A 19,998-nucleotide genomic window follows, 5' to 3' on the forward strand; every position below is an offset into this window, starting at 1 on the left:
ACAGTAAAGCAGCAAATCTTCTTAAAAAACATTTTAAACATCAACCATATGCATAATATGCCATATGCAGGCAAATTATCCAGTTAGTCTGGACTTTGCTAGCATGGCATGCCCAGGAAAGACTGTGGTCCATGACGTTTGTTAACTTTCACATCTCTTCAAAATGTTGACGCTATGTAGATGCGAGCAAAAAATAAGTCGGACACCAAAGTTTTAAAGATGATAAACTCCCACATATCAGAATTATATGCACAAATGGAGAGATTAATTGACACAGAAGGGTGTTTTTTGTGTGTGGTTTTTTTTACCTCCAGTCACGCAATTTTTGCTGCAATACCTGTCAGGCTTTGCGAGTCCTCATTAAATGTGATTAACATCCTGAGATACAGTAGTATATTCAGAGCTTTTCACACTCTTTCTAAAGTAATGGAGTGATGTGCAACCTTTTGATGCTATCCAGGTAATAAAACCCCAAGACTAAGTGCACATTCAGGAAACATAAATGCTTTAATAATGTCTCATAAAATCTAACATGTTTTTAAGGCCACAAGTCCTATGTGGTGTTCACTACAAACAGTTTTGGGTTCTATCCATATTGGTCATAAAATAAATTGAGATTTGAATTTAAAATGTCCTGTTACACATACTTATTTATGACTATGCATCCGAAACCAAACATCAACAGTTCTGCTAAATAGAAAATGAGCAAGTTTCCCACAGTTTTAAGGAGGACAAAATCACCCGCAAGGCTTATTTATTTAACTAAATCACTCTTAAAGTCTCTTCAGGCTGAGATTCTGTTTTCCCCACAGGAGTTGTTGCACTTATTGCAGCTGATAAAATAATAAGGCACTAAAGTTAAATGTAGAAGCGTCAGCGCCGTGACCTGTTGGACGGGGCCTTTTTTAAATATGACACCACACAGAGTTATAAAACGCTGCAATAGTGTTTGACACTGCAATAGACCCTGCAAAAAAGAAAAAGTTATTTCCTCCCCTTGAGAAAATCACAGCACGCTGCATAGTGTTTCACAAGCCCTTATTAAACACACTCTGGCATCTTCAATTCATTCCCAAACTATTAAAAGCTTTCTTTACGGTCAGGCCAAAGATTTTGTGCTGTGACTTCCCTACTTCACTTCATTTCAGAGAAACAGTACAGGCAGGCCAAAGTCTGGAGCTTGACTTAGTATTTAACTTAATCTAAAGAGAGTTTCTTCTGCTTGCTAGGTTTAAAGGGAAATTAATTCATTATTGTATTACTTTCTTCAGTTGAACACAAAAGGAGACATTTTTAATAAAATACTGGTTGTTTTTTCCATGGAATGGACCCTAAAAGTATCATAAAATATTCCATACAACATTTGCACCGAGTGTCACACAGTGAATGCAGCAAAAGTTCACATTTCTTCTAAAATTCACATTTAGAAGATATAAGCATTCAAAACTAGCAGCCTCTCACTTCCGCCAATATGGATCAATGATTTTGATGACATCACTCTGCACTTCAGATTCTACTCAGATTTTCTGTCCAATCAAATGCTCTCTAGAATCTAAAGCATCCCGTCCCCTATAATAGACGTTGAAGCTGCGGCTAAAATCGGTCACTTGACTTCATTTTCTACATGGTGAAGGGCATATAGTGCACTATGTAGAGAATAGGGAAAGATTCAGACAGTGTAAATATGCTTTCCATTCGGGCGAATGAAGTCTGGTTTAACGTTAGTGTCATGCGAAACGCTGCAGTGTTCATACAGTGTGCTCCGGTCCAGAGACATGAAAGCACAGAGTGGATCATATGCGCGAGTCGGCGCATACCAAAAAACGTATCGAACCCATTTGAATTCTGCACAGAATGCTATACTTTAAAGCAATATGGAGGAGATTAGGAGGAGAAACGGTTAGAGATTAGGAGGAAACTACGGCTTTACCGAGCTCAACGGCTCTGGACGATCTGTGATAAACAAAATGCTATTGTTCATTTAAAAAAGGGGAGGAGCTGTTCGATATGTCCCGCCCTGTCTTCCTGTTTCAGTGGAAATAGATTTAATAATACTGCGTGTTTCAAGGCACTTCAGAGGGACTTTAATGAAAACAAACTTAGAAATAACCTAAACAGAACAACCACTATTATGAGACAACATCTTACCAAGAACGTGACAAACACAGGGCAAGTAGACCAATCAAAGGAAATGAGAAACGGGTGCAGAGAATCAACCAAATAATGAATCACAATAAAGAAAATATCCAAAGACAGGAAACCGTGCAAAATCAACTCAAAGTCCAACTCAAATTAAACTCAATCACAGATCAAATGTGACACTGAGACTTGAAGAACCAAACGATTTATATATATATATATATATATATATATATATATATATATACCTTTCAAAATATATATATTTTGAAAGGTTTTTATTCAACACTGACTTTTCAATATAACTTAAAAATAAGAGTGTCACTCTTAGTCTCAGTGTGTTTGTCACTCTCATTCATAGTAATTGACCATTATAAATTGAACTTGAACACAAACATTGTTTGTTTGCAAGCATGTTTGTTACTGCCAGTGTTAGTATTGGCCATAATAAAATGTAACACTTGAACATTATGTGTGTGTGTGTGTCTGTGTGTGTGTGTGTGTGTGTGTGTGTGTGTGTGTGTGTGTGTGTGTGTGTGTGTGTGTGTGTGTGTGTGTGTGTGTGTGTGTGTGTTTCATTGTTGTACCAACTAACCCAGAGTCATGTAGCCATGAACTAGCTCACCTTACAGCTAACAGGCAAAACATTAGCACTAACAACTTGCATGGAAAATATCTAAAGAGACACACAATAAACATAATAAAAGTTTGATGAGTTTAACTACAAAGCAGAAATTCCCATAACAAAAACAAAACAAGTAAAAAAAAGTTACTTTCTTACCTCAAAATAGTTTCTTCCACTCTAACATGTGCTGTGTCTGCCACAGGGCTCTACTTTATCACATGTGGAATAAGAACTACTGTAAACTAAGCATGTGCGAAGTGAATCAGGTGATTTGAAACTAGTTCCTGATCGGACAGATTGGAATTGTTACAACTGACCCGTGTTACAACCATCCCCGGTCTCCCCCTATATACTGTATATATTTATTTTTATAAAACATGTTTTTAAGGTACTTTAACATTAGGTAGAGTAAATAAGGTTGGAAATGTTCATTTTTGGGTGAAATTATCGGTCTTTAAATTCTTCCAGCCATAAATTAGCCGTTCATTTTTATTCAATTAAACTGTGCAGTGTGCTTTCATAAGCTGTTCCAATCAAAACAAAACAATTACACAATGACACTGTATCCAAGCCTTATGCATCCCTAAATAATCTTAAAACAACAGACAAGCATTATGTGATTTGCCACACATATATAATGGTATAGTGTCTTATCTTTACAAAACAGCTCAAATTATTTCACAACACATGGCTAAGACCTAATAACCGTGGTGATGTTTAATTTGATGTTATTCCAGACTCATCTATTTTTATGTAAAATATATGTTTTGTTAAAGGCTTGAATTCATTACACTACATTCAAATGAGGAATGAAAAGGGTAAAGAGCTTTTTTTTTATTTTTTTTTATTTTTTTTTATCAACCCAACTTCTGAGCACAAATTTCTTTCCAAGGTGACTGGAAATTAAAACATCCTCCAAAAGCAAATAAATGGCACGGACCTAGACTAACACATCTGGATCAACAGCTAACTTAAAATAAAACATCTGGATGAAGAATTTGTTGGCCTCTGAGCACCACCAAGGAGGAGTCAATACCACGGCTTGGCATGTGTGGGACTGATGACCACAGTTTTAAGAGGAAATAAAAATGCAGATAATTATTACAACATTGTTTGAGTGTACAACACCTGTTTTTCTATGAGTCTGATATACTTTATTGCTCCCTTTATATTAACTGACACTAAAATCTGGTAAATGTGCATTGTTAACCTTGAGGTCAGACGGTGTATTTGCACAATATGTGAGAGACACTGTGTCAGGTGCCTTGACACTCCCTTGAGTGGGAGATTCCTGAAATCCTTTTAGGCTTATAACAGGATGTATAGCTCAAATACATCTTCAAAATGGCTGGTGTCACATTGATTGAGAGCTACACTAAACACCAAACTGAATTTTTTTTTTGTTGTTATTTTAATGTGTCTGGCTGCAGGTGTCATTAGCTTTCAGTTATTTTTAGCTTTACAAAACAGCTCATTATGTTGTTTGATATTGCAAACTGATATTTCTTGCCATTTTATTTTATTGTGTTATCTTAATTATAAACATGCTGGATTATAGTGCAAACAGTTTACTGCACTTACATATTTGCCTCATTATTTCGCTATAGCGGCTAATAAATCGGAAGTCTCGCACATTCACAGAAATCACCTTACTTCTGCGTTGAAACATAAGGTGGATAGTGTCTCAGCAAAAAAAAAAAAAAAAAAAATGCTGCACCGCGCCCACAGCAAGGCGTTTTCAGCTGGCTAAAAATGCTTTAGTGGACTGGACACATGGGCCATGGCCTTAACATTTCATGCTAAATTAATTCATCATGTCTAAATTTAACATCCTGCAGCCTCAATTAAAATTTCTGGTACAAGAACCACATGATTGCAAACCATATAATACATGGGATTGTAAACATGCAGCACATTTAAATAATTCTATATATATTTATAAAAATTAAATAACGACTATAGAGTCAACACAGCAAAATGGTACAATTTCAGCTGCTCAAAACACACAGCGCTCTACAAGGAAACACCTATTTTCATCACCAAAGTTCTATAAACTGCCTTAAAGAAGCTTTTTATGCCTTCTGATTAGTATACCATCATAAAAAGACAACCATCCCACACAGACAACTCTGACTTCTACTCGGGATAAAGCAAAAAAATATCAGAATGTGCCAGTATATCACTGTGGTTGGAAAATGAGGTTTCTGAGTAACTGGAGGGTATTTACGTCTATCACAGAATGGTAAACCATTCAACATCTTACCACTAGGAAATAATTTCTTCTTAAATAAGTCCTGTGATATTCAGTGCTTCACATTCTGTACAGCAAATCAACTATAGTACATGCAAATTCACAGGATAGGAAGATGCTTCGCCCCGAAGCTCCAACACAAATGGATTTTTAAATTATTCTGGAATCTGTAGTGCACTAGCACTTAACTTAATAAAATTGTTTAATATTATTACCTCACAGTGTTCCATTGCTGGATACTTGCATGTGGAAATAAAATAATAAAAACACCCCATCATGAACAAGTACACCAACTGAAACAAAGCTACACCTTATTTCTCTCATCAGCCTCTCGCTTTAGGGTAAGGTTCCACAATTTTACTAGGAGGAAAGGAATTTAAACAACTCTGCCAATTTCAATGATTTGTTACAGAGAAACATTGGCCTGGAATTGGGTAACAAGGAATATTGCATAGATTATTAACAATCTGCTATACAACACATTGGCTTCAAAACACAATGTGTTGTAATCATCCAAAGGTCAGAGTACATCTTCGTAGCTAGTACTAGAGGAAAGTTAAATAAGTCAAAAGTATACTATAGCTTCCATAAATTGCAAGGTACACTGCAGTGTAATTCTAATTGGATCAAAAAGTCCAGAGAGTTCCAAATTTAATTGATCTGCAATAGGGATTGAAGACAACACTGTGACAAGTCCCTGAATGACCCACCTAGCTCTAGGCAAAACTTCGGAGTGTGACGTTAACATTTTACATTAAGAAGTGTAAAAATCCTGATTGGAGCATACATATAAACTATTCTACATGATAAAAAGAAGGCTTCAAATAGATCTGTATCGGTTATCGGTAGATACTACTTCCTGTTATAAGTGATCGGCTCCAAAAATCCTGATCAGAGCACCCTTAAAGAAGTGAGAAGAGAGACAAATTAAACATTCCACAACCTAAAACTGTGTTTACTCTGGATGTGATTTTTATACCCCACAAAGCCTATACTACATGAGCTCCAAATTGTTTCACAAGGCCCACAAAATCAGCAAAAGGGTTAATCCCAAAAGTTACAACACATTATTTGTGAAATCTTTGTAATTCCAAACTTTATTTCCATTTTATGTAAGAATAAATCTTAAACTGATGGTTTTCTAAAAACTCAAACCCAGTAAACACAAGCAACCACTCAATGCGAGACCAACGGCTCTCTTGAAACGAGGATAAATGAGTGAAAAGGGAGTTTCTAAGTCCTAAACGCTCATCGATGCGATCCTAGTGTGGGCCAAATGAAAGAATTCAAGTCTTTAAACCTCTTTATAGGGGCCACAAAGTTTAAACGTGTTCAACATAAATGACAACTCCACTAAGCAAATTCTCTATCATTATCTCAGGAATAATGACAGGGAAAAAGCTCCAACCACACTGTTAATCCATGTTGCCCTTCTAAAACAGGTCAATAAGCTAATAAGCAATTCGACAATTGCAGTTTAGAGCTTTGGAGCTGCAACAGCAAATCCCTCTTACTCAGAATCTAACAAACTAAACTAGCAGACGACTTGAGTTTTTGAAAACAGTCCAAGTCTATAATGATGCACCTATTTCTCTTTCAAAAGACTTCACAAAAGATGCCAAAATGATTTCATGAACTTAGTAATATACAAAGTCCTTTCACATTTGCATTCAGTTATAACTTGTTATTCGAGAGTCCTGGGTCATGGAAAGGTCAATCATGCACCCCTGACATTTCACATGAAAGTCCTTTTTTATTTAAAATTTTGTGGAAGGAAGGTCATCCTCAGAATATTAGAAATTCTCCCGTCTGTTCTCTGGCATCTGAAGATCAGTGGTGGAATAAGAGGGTCAGCAGGAAGATCTGTCTAAATCATCACTGCAAAAAGGTCATCTCACACTCTGCCATTATTTGGGGATCAAAGGTCTTATAAACCCTGCTGAACAAGCACAAGAAAAGTGGCATGGTCAATTACAACATGCTGTTGTAAAGTCTGGTGATCCTAAGTGATAAAAAGCCTTTTTATTATGCAGTATGTTGCCTTTTTAAAAAAGAATAAAAAACCTTGCGAAAGTATTCTTCTTTTTTTCACATTTTGTTATGTTGCAGCATTATGCTAAACTGCTTCAAATTACAACAAAATCAGTGTTGACTCCATACATCATAATGACAAAGCAAAACACAGTTTGATAACTTTGCAAATTATTAAAAATACAAAACTTAAATAATTACATTGCATAAGTATTTGTACCCTTTTCTGGGACACATGAAATTTAGCTCACGAGCATTCCAATTTCGCTTGAATCATCTTTGAGATGTTACTACACTTCGTTTGGAGTTAACCTGTGGCAAAATCAATTGAAATTGTATGATTTCACACACCCTCTCAATAAAAGGTCTAACAGCTGAAAATACATATCAGAGCAAAAACCAAGCCAAGATCAAAGGAACAGGCTGCAGAGCTCAGTGACAGGATTGTGTCGAGACTGATCTGGGGAAGACCACAAAAAAATCTATCATGTGAAGGTTCACATGAGGCCTCCATAATCCTTAGTGGAAGTAGTTTGTAGTAACAAGGACTCTTCCTAGAGCTGGCCTCCTTGCTAAACTGAGCAATCGATGGAGAAGGGCCTTGGTTAGAGTCATGATGACATGATGTCAGTCTCTGACCTCAACAACAAAGTATATGGAAACTTTTCTCTTTAATTTATCTTGCTATCTTAACTATGCACAATTATACGGTTAGTTGGGTTACATTTTTGGGTTGCAACCCACCAGTTCAGAACCACTGTCCTATATCATAATATCAGAGGTAATGAGCCTGCAAGGCATTCTTTCCAAATACTTTGCATTTAGGGAGATTGCGGAAGTCTCTCATGTAACATTGAGGTTGTGGAATGCTCTAAAATTTCCCCTCATTTGAGGATCCTAGGAAATCCCTCAAAATGAATCACTGAAAACAATGAGAAGACTTGAAAAGCATTCTTATATTTGATCATGTTCAGACCACAAAGTACAGCGGTGAGGGGGAAAAAGACAAAAAAAAAGGCATAATTTGAGAGATAAAATGGGTGATAATGACTGCTAATCACATTGAACCAGGACAGGAAGCAAAGAGCGATAACAAACAATCTCACAATATATGCCAAGCTCGTCAATGACCTAAAGGTTATGCTTATTTAAACTGGTATATACTTCAAGGAGTCAAATAATCAGAGAGCATAGTCTCCAAATTCCACCATACAATACAATTTCTGTTACGACAGGATGTATATTTAACTTTCCAGACAGATGTTTCAACTTTCCTAGAGGAGTTCAGTTTCATTTTCCTTGAGGCAAGATATTTGATGATTTGTAGAACAATTTAAAAGCAGGGTGACAACGCCAGGAGCTAAAAGATAAGCTGCCAGTGGGATGGATGTGTTTGCTAAATGAACGTGAAGGAGAAAGAGCTTAACTATAAAAACAAATGAAATTAAGTTCAGCAGTCTTCTTACCTAGGTCTCCTGAAGGTAAGGCCGTATTGCTGGCACGCTAGGCCAACAGTAGGCGTGTACACAATAGGCATGAATCTCTCTACGTCTGAGATCAAGACACGGTAGAACAGCTTCTCGTTACGGTCCTGAAGGCCCATCAGAAATACGTATCTGTAAAAAAGTGGAACATTAATACAACAACATGCATTAAAGGACATTTTATAACAACATACAGCAGATGCTAAAGTAAAGGACAATAAGAATGCAATTAAAGCTAGAAAGCAGGACACAGGGTATGGTGAGTAGCTTCAGGACCTCCTGGGATTATACTGCTCCATTTTTAAGGGAGGATTACCCAAACCACCTACCCAACAACTTAAAGCTGGCGTAACAGCTTTAGATTTTATTTTGGTCATTGTGATGTTAAAGTTTCCTGCCAAAAAGGAGCTTCTCAACACAGTGACAGGGAATCGGAGCAAAATGTCAGACATATTTGTTTGATCGTTCAGCCCTCTTCAATTCTTAATCTGGAACTATGACAGAAAATGACAAGATTTCAGCAATAACAGTCAGTAAGTGTGACATCCCCGACCTATTTTTGAGTCGTTCTGATTCAGCTAGTGTGACACCAGGAACAGACAAGTCCACATCCACAAGTGAGTAAGAAGGTTACTGGGGAGAAAACGGGTGAGACAGAATGAAAGAAAGACTAATAATAAACTAATTGCTGAGGAAATCTCTCTGATTGGATGAATAGAAGTGCACTTAAAATGTAGCTTCATAAATGGAAAAAAATCTTCACAAATTACTGTACTCAAGTAGTGTATACAATGTATACAACGATCATGTTTTATATACCGACATTTAAGTCCTATTATGTTTTTTTTACATTTTAGTTTGTAATGTTGCTGTTCGAGCATGAAAAAGGTTTACAAAGTCCACTCCTAGAGTTATTATCTAATAATCTAGTTTCTGAACTGATTGTAGTCTTGAGTTTTGCTCTGGGAATGTACACACGTAAGAATATCTCTTATTTATATAATTTCACCCAAGGTATACGCAAAAAAAAGTGGACGAGGCCTGCTTGAGTTGCATCAGTAGTGTGTTGAAACTCTCTGGTGTGGTTAGGAGTGTAACATTTCCAAAACACGCATGAAGCGGTTGACCAATCATAAAACTCTGGTCCAGCAAACTAATCAGAGCACATTGCGCTTTTCGGAAGGAGGGGCTTCAAAAAGACAGGAAATAAATTGTGTTACAGACAGACTGGGAAGAGAGGTGCTGAAATAATGTAAACATTCAAGCATGAAAAACATAATAAAGTCTTTGAAAAGGGGCATAATAGGTCCCCTTTAATAATGTGGTTGAAAAACAGACTAAGTAGCTTCCTCTGTCTTTAATGAAACATCCAAGCTTGTTTGTCTTTACTTTGGATTTATTGTAGTTGTATGGTGGATTTTAAATACCATAAAAAATGAAATATCACCAATTATATAATATAATATTTAATATAAATATATATTTAATTTGTAAAAATCATAATATATTAATATATGTTGAAGTATTATATTTTATTTAACAATTTTTTATTACATATTATATTATATTGTTTCTCTTACCAGAGTGAAAGTGAGAGATTTCTTCATTATTTTGAGGCAAGAAACTTACTCAAATTGTATTGTAAAGTTGGTTTACAGCATATAGGGAGAGGGACACATACTATATCAGAGGACAGAAATTACATGAAAATGCCAACAAAAGTAGTACATAGATGACCAGACTGTCACATTAAAAAGTCTTGACCATGTGCTGCTGCTTGAAACAAAGCTCAAGAATAATTGGGGGGTTTTCCCTGCTTATGTCAAAATGTTAGGAAAAATACGCAAAAATGCCCCCAGAGATCTTAGACACAAGTTCCTTGTTACAGAAATACGTTCAAGAGAAATACATTCAAGTTCTACATCTGACCCAAATTAACAAGACCACGTCACATTCCCCATCAGTGCGAGCAAGCTTTCCATCAAGGCAAGAGCATAATATCTCTCTTGTTTGGCTCAGAAAAAGTGTGCCCACCTTCCTCAGGCAGAAGGAAACTATCAGAAGTTTACCCGGACTGTAAAGTGCACAAGGTAGGATAAGAAAAAAATCTAACCCTACCTTAAAGTGTCAGCTCTATCATGACAGTCACGACAAATTTAGACCGCAGTGCTCTGACAGCGTTTGTGATGGTGAAATGTGTGAGTGATATTTTGGCACCTTGTTACCTAACTAAATCTCAGGAGAGTCAACCAAATGTCATTCTTGAGACTCGGCTCGAAGCTAGAATCTGCCTGGATTGGCCGTCTTCAATTTTGGCAAAGCCAACTGCTGTAAAGCTGTATGTATTCCCAATAAACTGATGGAAGTAATGGCTTTCACAGAGTTTATACTGTTCCTTCTATATGCAATGGCACAATGAAGGGAAAGGCAGAACTTCAAAATGAGGTGCTTAGACCATGTTAAAAAGCATGATAATTCTCGACCTTAGATTAGGGAATAATTTCTTTGCATAATTTTTATTTAGATACACAGCTTCTTTATTAATGCATCTTTCTTTCTTTCTTTCTTTCTTTCTTTCTTTCTTTCTTTCTTTCTTTCTTTCTTTCTTTCTTTCTTTCTTTCTTTCTTTCTTTCTCTTTCTTTCTCATCTACATTCTTTTTCATCTTTCATTTTCTACATTTCTTTTAAAGTCCCAAATGGCACACTTCATATGCACTTTCGGTTTTGTGGACTTACAATGGCTGCTCTGTTAAGTCCATGAGACCGTAGAGTGCCATTTGTCATTTCAGGTTTCAGAAGGGTGCTCGCGAGCATCCCCTTTGCGGTCGATATGCGTCCTCAATGCACACTTTTGCCAAGCCAGCACTGAAGCGAGCTCCGCCGCAGACTTCTTCCCGACAGTCAAAGGGGCATTACATCACAAAAGTGACTCGAAGGAAGACCATGAGTGTTTAGGGTGCCATTTGGGACAGGGCCTTATAGTAGTCCACACTGCGTGACAATAATCAAACAAATGAAACTATTTGCATTATGTGATGAATTAGCTCTAAGAGCTCTGTTCCTTCCATCTTGTTGTATGTTTAGGCCTAATGTTTAATCACTATCGCTCGTCAGTCATGTTGACAGTCTGAACCCATTAACCCATTAACCACTGGTTATGGCAGAGACTAGTTTCAGAGGCCTGTGCTGCACTTTGCCAGAAGATTGTCAAAATGTGTTGTGTAGTCTCCCTGCATAATCCAAGCAAATGCATGTTTTTACTCTCTTTTGTTTTTTTTACTTTGACTTTTGATATTTTTGTCAAAAATGTTGGCGGGCTGCCCGTCCCATACAAAATTCAGGCAGCAAAATAACTTTGATAGTCTGGGAAAGACTCCCTCATTGCTCAAGCAGTCAGTAATATGCATGCCGAGGTCAGGGTCATTCGTCTGAAAGCGACCCATCCAGAAATAAACCTTGTCCACTGTCTGCGAGGACAAACCAAAGACTGTTACGTGACTAGTAGCCTTGAGATATGACGGAAACATCATTTCCAAAAAAGTCAGGAATGCAAAACATGGGTTGCAAAACAGATCCCCTACAGGGACTAATGAATTCTGTGAAAATGCAAACTAACATGATAGTTAAAGATCTATTGATGTTATTTTGATGACACTTTGATGATGCTTTTTATGTCTTGTCAACTCTTGATGTCTCTTTGTTTGCAGTTCAGAAAAATGGGGAAAGCAAAAAAGAGAAGAAAATGAAAATAGTTCTTGCTGTAACAAAGGATCTACTTATATTGTGCAAATGGCGGCAACAACACTAATGTTTCTACATAACACTGTTTCTGTGATCTGATGGGGTGAACTTTAGTCACAGAAAACAACTCATTGATTTGAGAGAGTAATTCTAATGAAGCAGGACTGAGAGCAAACGGATGGACGTCACTAAACCATTTCCTCACCTGTCCAAGTCATCCTTTTTCAGCTCGTAGTTTCTGAGGACCCGCAAAACTTGTACATCCTGGCTGAGGAAGCAGGGAGGCAACAGGCCATGAATGCCCAGCTGCAAGCGCTCTTCCAGGGAGAAGGCCATCCCCTGCAGAGAGGACAAAGAACAGTCAACTATTAACAATTATTACAGGAGTTACTGAGCATTGAGAACTGATGTGAACTGCTAAGTTTAAAATAAAAGAGAACTGAAGTTTGCAACCTCCATAATGTGCCTTTTTTTGGAGTGAAAAAGGGTATATACTGTATGTATGTGTGTGTATATATACACACACACACAAGTATAACAGATATTTAAAGTCCTCAGATTTTCCTTAATTACACTTGTATGCCATGTAAATATGTAAAGTCTCTACAAGGGCTACTATAGTAATAAGAAACATATGTACTTTGCATTCATTTCAATAATTAATCTTTACCCAGCTAAGCTTCAGCAGCTGTATTATTAAAAGATTGTTTGGAAAAGCTTAAATAAATCCCCATATTCCCTTTGCGTGTGTCTCAGATGACTTAAAAGGCCTTTTGTCGCTGTTGTCATAGAGTTCTCTTCCAGTCTCACTGTTTGTTATGGTGGGGAGTCAGTAATGCAAGAAAAGCCTAAGAAAGGTCACAGGGGTCACGGTTGGATCACATCTCAGTGTGATGTACAGCTAAAAGGGCAAGATTGCTGCTTTGCTGCTGCGACCCCTTGACATTTACCCTGACCCTGACCTCTACAATATAAATGCTACAGCCAGGGGGCCCTGAGTTCATATTACCAGACTCCACATGAATATCTGTCAAGACCAAAAGCTGTGGTATTTGAAGCTAGCCTGTCTTTTCCTTAATGACAGACTTGCATCATCATTGCCGCGCCTCTGGCTGCTCCTACAGAGGAACCACTAAGGAAGGCCCAAAACCCTGAAAGGCTGTGCTAGATCTGCTTTTTAAACAAGTATATGCAAGCTTGGCTTTTCAACCCTTTTTCATCTGGTTATGTTAAGTGGTATGTTTGTAAAAATTATTTTGACCGTAAACAAAGACTACTCTGCGCACGTGCAATAAGATGTGGTGTTATTGACGCAATTGAGACCCAGAGGAACTCGCCTTATAAAAATTCTGAGGATTTTGCTGCTACTTCATGAGATGTAAATCAAATGCAATATTTCTGAATTATCTGCAATGTAATTTAAATCTGAGTGTGATCAGTCTATGTTGAAACTTATGAAAATGTTATCTAAACCATAAAAGCAGACAGACGAAAATATATGAATGCATATCCAGATGGAACTGAATTCATATTCTGAATGTTTTGATCCAATCCGACTTCTGACCTGTAATGCTGCCTGAATCATAATCATACACTGTTCGCTCGTTGGCCACAGGAGAACTGGCCCCTGACTGAGCCTGGTTTCTCCCAAGTTTTTTTTTTCTCCATTCTGTCACCTGATTGCCACTGTTTGCCTTGGATTTTGGCTTGCTTAGTTGGGGACATTTATTATTCAACAATATTATTGATCTGCCTTACTTAAGGTGGACGATGATGCAATTTTCTTCTAGAAACAAACTTTGTTGTATTATTTTCATGTTATCACTGTGAAGCTCCTTTGATACAATCTGTATTGTAAGCGCTAGCCTATATAAATAAAGGTGAATTGACTTGACAGTATATAAGTAGATACATTTTAATATGCATATTTAAAAATATAAATAAATATAAACATATTAATATACGTATAAAGTATGTTAATACACAATGAAATAGATTTGTTTTACTATTTATTGAAACGTAAAAATCCTCAAACTTCCTCGGACAAAACTCCTTTGTGACAGGACAGCTACACCTTCAATAGCATACAGCACTTTTTGGCTTCTAAAAAGATTCTGTGGCAAAAATACAGACTTATTACTCAGAAGCAATGAATGCTATTTGTAGCTTCTATCGCGTCTGTCATCTTCTGAAGCTAACTGTGCAGTGCGCCACTGATGGTCTGTATTTAAGAGCCTCGAAAAGTCACCGCCATCTTGCCAGGTCTGAATTGCAACCTTTGTGATTAAAAATGGACATTCTATTTTCTCTATTATGGTTCATGCAATACTATCCCTAGACACTTATGATTACATATCCAAGACAACTTTGATGGAAATAAGCATTTCATTGACCTTTACTGACACATGCAAATGCCCAAAAGTGCTTGCTATTCTTGTAACTAGTGATTTGAGAAGACTGAAGATGACTCGAAAGAAACAGCAACAGGAACTAGAATGTACATTTCCAGAAGAAAATGTGAATGGTGCTTGCAGTGGCAAAAAACACGACCCGGTTGCACATTATTGTGTACGGAACAACAACCATGTCTGTACGATGTTCTGGTGCTGAGATATGGCTTATTCATGTGTTTGTATGGTTACTAGGGTACTCTATATGGTTGCTATGGTGTGCTTATACAGTTTATGGGATGATTTTTAAAGAGTAGTTGACAGTCTAAGTCAAAAAAAGCCGAACTCCATGTTTCTCATGCATTCAGCATTGAACTCAGCATTTTCTTGGCATGATTTAGCACTTAGCACTAATCAATATTAGCATGTAGCTATTCAATGCTAGCATGTGTAGCATGTAGGAAGTCCTGTTTGCCTCTATACAATGTTCTGATGCAGAGATATACGTCTTGGTAAACGGTTGCTAGGGTACTTTGTTTGGTTGCTATGGAGTGGCTTGGCAGCTGCCAATAATGAGACTCCAAAGGCTGCTTGTCAGTATGAATAATATAAACCAACTCCCACGCCTCTGTGACATTCAGAATGGAAGATATCCTCTGTGGATTTTGGTTACTAGGGAGGGGCTAGGAAGTTTTGATGTGATTCATGATTGGCTGTTTGCTGGCCCGAGTCAAACGAGACCACCCCCATGTTTCTATGAATCTTCTATCCAAAGATATCCCTTTGATCTCTTTCAATGGAAGTCTATGGATTTTGTTGCTAAGGTGCTCTAAATGGTTGCTAGGGGCGTGGCCTGATAGCTTCACAATGATCCCGAGACTGATTGGCCGTCTGAGTAAAATGAGGCCCCCTTGTCTCTATGACACTGTGATCCAGAGTTATGTTCAATACAAAATGGGCCGTCCTACACCATAGTAAGTCAATGTGGAAACTTTGGGCCGCTCCTGCCCCCCAGGGGTGCAACTTTTACCCCATTGTGAGGTATGTTCTTACAGAGCCTGCCAGCCTCTTCAAATGTGGTAAATTTCACATTCTGCGAAATCCTCGCTCTGAGCCGTGACTCGTCAAAGTTTGTCGCAATGTTAAGTCTATGGGATTTTTCGGCGACTTTTTCGCCCCTGGGGCGAACACCGTACCCCCGATCCCTTTTAAGAGTCATAGGAGGCACAAGGCCGCACGTTTTTGACACCTCATTCATGGGTCTGTGACAAAAACTGCGGGTGGAGTAGCAGTTTTCGGCGGGACAAAATAGCAATACTGCAATACTGCAATAAAGCAATAGCAATACTGTTGCTTGCAAAAAGCAAGCACCATTAATTATCAATGAGAACAGCTCTACCTAATCAAATATAATTACTCAAACAGCTCTACAAACACTGAATGGTTCCTTGTGTCATATGTGTAATGGAGACATCGGTGGAACCGGGCCCAAGCGGCAAATTAACGTCTCTGTCAATGGAGCTGCAGGTGGAACTCTGGAGGGCACGTCCACAGGCCCCAGGACTGGCATTCTGATCGTGGCCATGGATGGCTGGACTGGGGAAAGTGGTCTGTTTGATGGCACGCATGGATGGCAAGATTAGAGCAATGAGTCCCTGAGCTCCTGGCGAGGCTGGCGTGGGAACTGGTGAGGTACTTGGCGCTAGTTAAGAGCGACTCTGCTTTGTCTCCAAGTGGAGTGCGAGACTTACACAACAGTAGTGCTGCTATCTAGATAAAAAGGGTTGCAAAATATGTATTTAGTTAAATCAAATTTATTTTGCGATTTCATAATCGCACTTTGCCATATTGCGATTTTTATTTTATTTTGATTAATCGTGCAGCCCTATATAAACCTTTATGACTTTTCTTTTGTGGAACACAAAAGAAGATATTTTAAAAAGTCAATGGCATCCAAACAACACAGGAATATCACACCATCTTCTTTTGTAGAGAATTTCACAGAATAAAGAAAATCATTCAGCTTTGGAACAACATGCTGATGAGTAAATGATGAACTAAACCTATATCAGAGCCCCTGCCATTGGCTCAGGTTGTTACAGTTTTGCTTTTTGTAGCAATAAAGGGACAGGCAGGGCAGGAATGTGTGAACGCTTCCACATGCGCAACAACCACATTAAAGACGCCAATGTGTTGTGTGCCAACGTGTGTTATGCCCACACAAGCTCAAGTAAGGAGAGGTGCTGTGCATGCCAACCTGTAATCTCAAGATCAATGCCACCACCCCTCTATTTTGGCCATGACAAGTACCACCCCAAACAAACAGCACTAAGCACTTTGTGGCAAACATTAAAGCCTTGCTTTTGACTGATAAAAGCCAGTCTACAGCTTTCAAAAGCTCTTCAAGACTTCAAGTAAGAGGTCACGTTGAAGAAGAATTTGGGGATTCCAATTCAAACTCAATCTGAATCCTGAAATTCCCAGTACTTGTACGTGGAAAAAAGTTGCAGCTGCTTCATAGAGTGCCAAAAAAGCACCAAGGCAAAAAAAAAAGGCAGAAAAGCAGGCAAAGCTGTTCTTCAATGGAACTTTACAGTGGGAGGGATGTTTCTTGATCCTGTAATGGAGAATACATGAGAGTCCATGAAGCACAAATGTGTCAGTGGCGTTACAATGAGCCGCTCTGGATGAAGTATTGCATTTTGTGATCTCACTGATGTGAAAAGTTTGAGCTGAGCCATTGCATAACCTCAATCGAAATGTGACTTTTCTTATCGTACATTCAGGACATGTGTGTTCTTGGAGTGAGACCAAAGCACTGCTAATGGGTGTTTCTTCAACTTTGGCTACTTTTATGTTTGGTTGGTTTCTATTTTATGAAAACAGATTAAAATTTTAAAATATTAAAAAATATTGAAATGTCACAGAAATGCAATTATATGTAACTATGTAACTGTGGTGGGAGTTTGCATTATTTTAAAAGAAAAACTGTTGGATAATGTTAAAGGGACATATTAATGTCTGATAATGTGTATGATAAACAAGCTTGTGAAAAGCATGTTATAAGATCATTTATTTAAAAAAAATTCCACAGGGCCAAAAGTCCCTATAGTTGAAGAAACGCCCAACTATGCATATCTACAGTCTTGTACACACAGTAGACCAACATTCACACACCAAACATAACTCCATATCTTGATCCAAACGGAAATCATGGTGTGAAGCAGGGTTCACTACTTGGCCCATTTCAGATTCTCAAAATGAAAAAGGGACGTGAGAAAGGAAATCGTCCATGTCAGTCTAATATACACACTGGCTCTATTTCTGAGAAAGAGATCAGAGGCCGAGTTTTTGTTCTCATTGTGCTTCTCACATTTCTCTTATGTCCAAGTAGTCCTTCATCTACTGTAAGTGAAAAGACTAAAAAGTTTTCTGTTAAGAGAATACTTTGACCTAATGCAATAACCATGCTAGTGATCAGACACAGAGGCAAGTGTACCAAGCTCCCTTATGTCAATGAAATGTACCTATCAGATGATCCACCTCCAGAACAAACAAAGGATCAGAGAGTGGGAGCTGTATTAATGCCACATACATCTTCCCACGCTCTTAATTCAGTCCATATGACCATATAAAGTGACTTGTAGGTAGGACACAAGCAAAAAGCCACGGGTGCAAATACTGTAGTGTGGTGGATGTTGTATTGACCTAAAGCATATCAGATTGGGTGGAGTGGTACAGGGATTAAGTCTGAATGTTTGCTGGTTTGATATCCTCAAGAAGCAAGCCATAAGACATCAATATTGTTTATGCTAAAGGTATAGTTAAAGGTATAGTTTACCCAAACCTGCATGACTGACTTTTTTCTCTGCAGAACTGTTTTTGCCCATACAATAAGGGTCAATGAGGTCAAAAACAACATTGAGCCTATTGACTTTCATTGAATGGACAAAAAAGATGACATTTTCTGTTCCACAGAATAAAGAAACTCAAGCTGTTTTGATGTTGACAATTTTCTGAATTCTCATATGTGGATGAACAATCCATTTAATGCCTCTGATCTATGATGACATTGCATGAGACTCTTGAGACTCGGCTCTGGTTTGTGTAAAAAAAATCTATAAAAGCATCACTTAAATGGCAACTAACCAGATGGGCAAGAAGACAAAAACAAGAAGCAAATAATCTCAAATGCAGAAAGACAATCGCACGTGTGAACCTTTAGGAAAGTGCAATAAGCAAGATCCACATGTGCATCATTAAGTTGTGAGATAACTCCAAATGCCAAAAATATGTACTTGAACAGTGAGCAATAATAAAGATAAAGTACTGAAATTAGAATTGTTCAGCATCTGGAGGAGAGTGTGACTCACATGCACAAACAAAAGTGAAGACTGCATCAACAAACATCAATGTGATACATCTCCAAAACATCAGCAAAATAAAGCAAAAGTGCAGAAATTCCCCTCCATCAATAATAAATTGTCTGGCTATGAGTCAGCACTGTGTTTTATGAATTGTGGACTTTTTATAGTGGTAAGCAAACTATGGAACCAGAATGATGACTCAGATTCTTGACTTTCCTGCTTGATAATTTCCACAGAGATTGGTCTGTTTACACAGAACACTCTGCTGAAAGCTCAATGACAAAACCATCAATATGTGATCTAACACACACACTCACATAATCACTCCTCCACTTATCTCTCAACACCAACTGAAAGTAAAGTAAAATGGATGTTTGATTTTAAGGCTGCCCTATCTGTTGCAAAATGAAACGGTGATGAAAAACTGTGATCTTTAAAGAGTAATACATTAAGTTCAGGTAATTCTCTTGTTGGGCTGTTTTTTTAAATATATATAACAAGTAACTATATTTCAATCAGGGCCACAAATACAAAATAAATGTTGTCTGATGATATTCCAGTGGAAAGGTATAATTTTTAATTCTATTTTTTTCCCACTTGATTGCTTCTTAAACCATGTTTATTTTTACAAACTTTTGGATGGCACAAATCTCCAATAATCCCCTTGTGGGGATCCCCTAAAATATAAAATGAGCTTTATTTTCCCATGTACAAAGACTAATTTATATTGTGATAGATAAAATAATATTATAATATGTGTAAAACATTATCTGAAAATATTTACTTTTATTAAGTTGACACTATCTTTTTTCCACCCACCAATTAGAAAGTGTAAGTCCTGGCTCGATCGACCCAATGGCGGCATTCGATCAGCGGGGGAAGGCCTGTGGCAGTAATTTGATTAAATGAAATACATTTTCTCATATGCATCAACTCGTTATTTCATTTGACTCCATTAATGAAAATGGT

General features: G+C 37.7%; 1 protein-coding gene across 1 annotated transcript in view; it reads right to left on the reverse strand.

The window, feature by feature from the left end:
• me1 (malic enzyme 1, NADP(+)-dependent, cytosolic) overlaps nt 1-19,998 on the reverse strand; it is an 83,201-nt gene that overhangs the window by 42,098 nt on the left and 21,105 nt on the right. Inside the window, exons 2-3 of the mRNA XM_079625731.1 lie at nt 12,478-12,611; nt 8,513-8,662 (exon numbers count right to left, since the gene is read on the reverse strand). Of these exons, the coding sequence (XP_079481857.1) occupies nt 8,513-8,662; nt 12,478-12,611 (284 nt within the window). The remainder of the gene's footprint in view (nt 1-8,512; nt 8,663-12,477; nt 12,612-19,998) is intronic.

Source organism: Phoxinus phoxinus, assembly GCF_949152265.1.
Source record: "Phoxinus phoxinus genome assembly, chromosome: 10".
Lineage (NCBI taxonomy): Eukaryota > Metazoa > Chordata > Actinopteri > Cypriniformes > Leuciscidae > Phoxinus > Phoxinus phoxinus.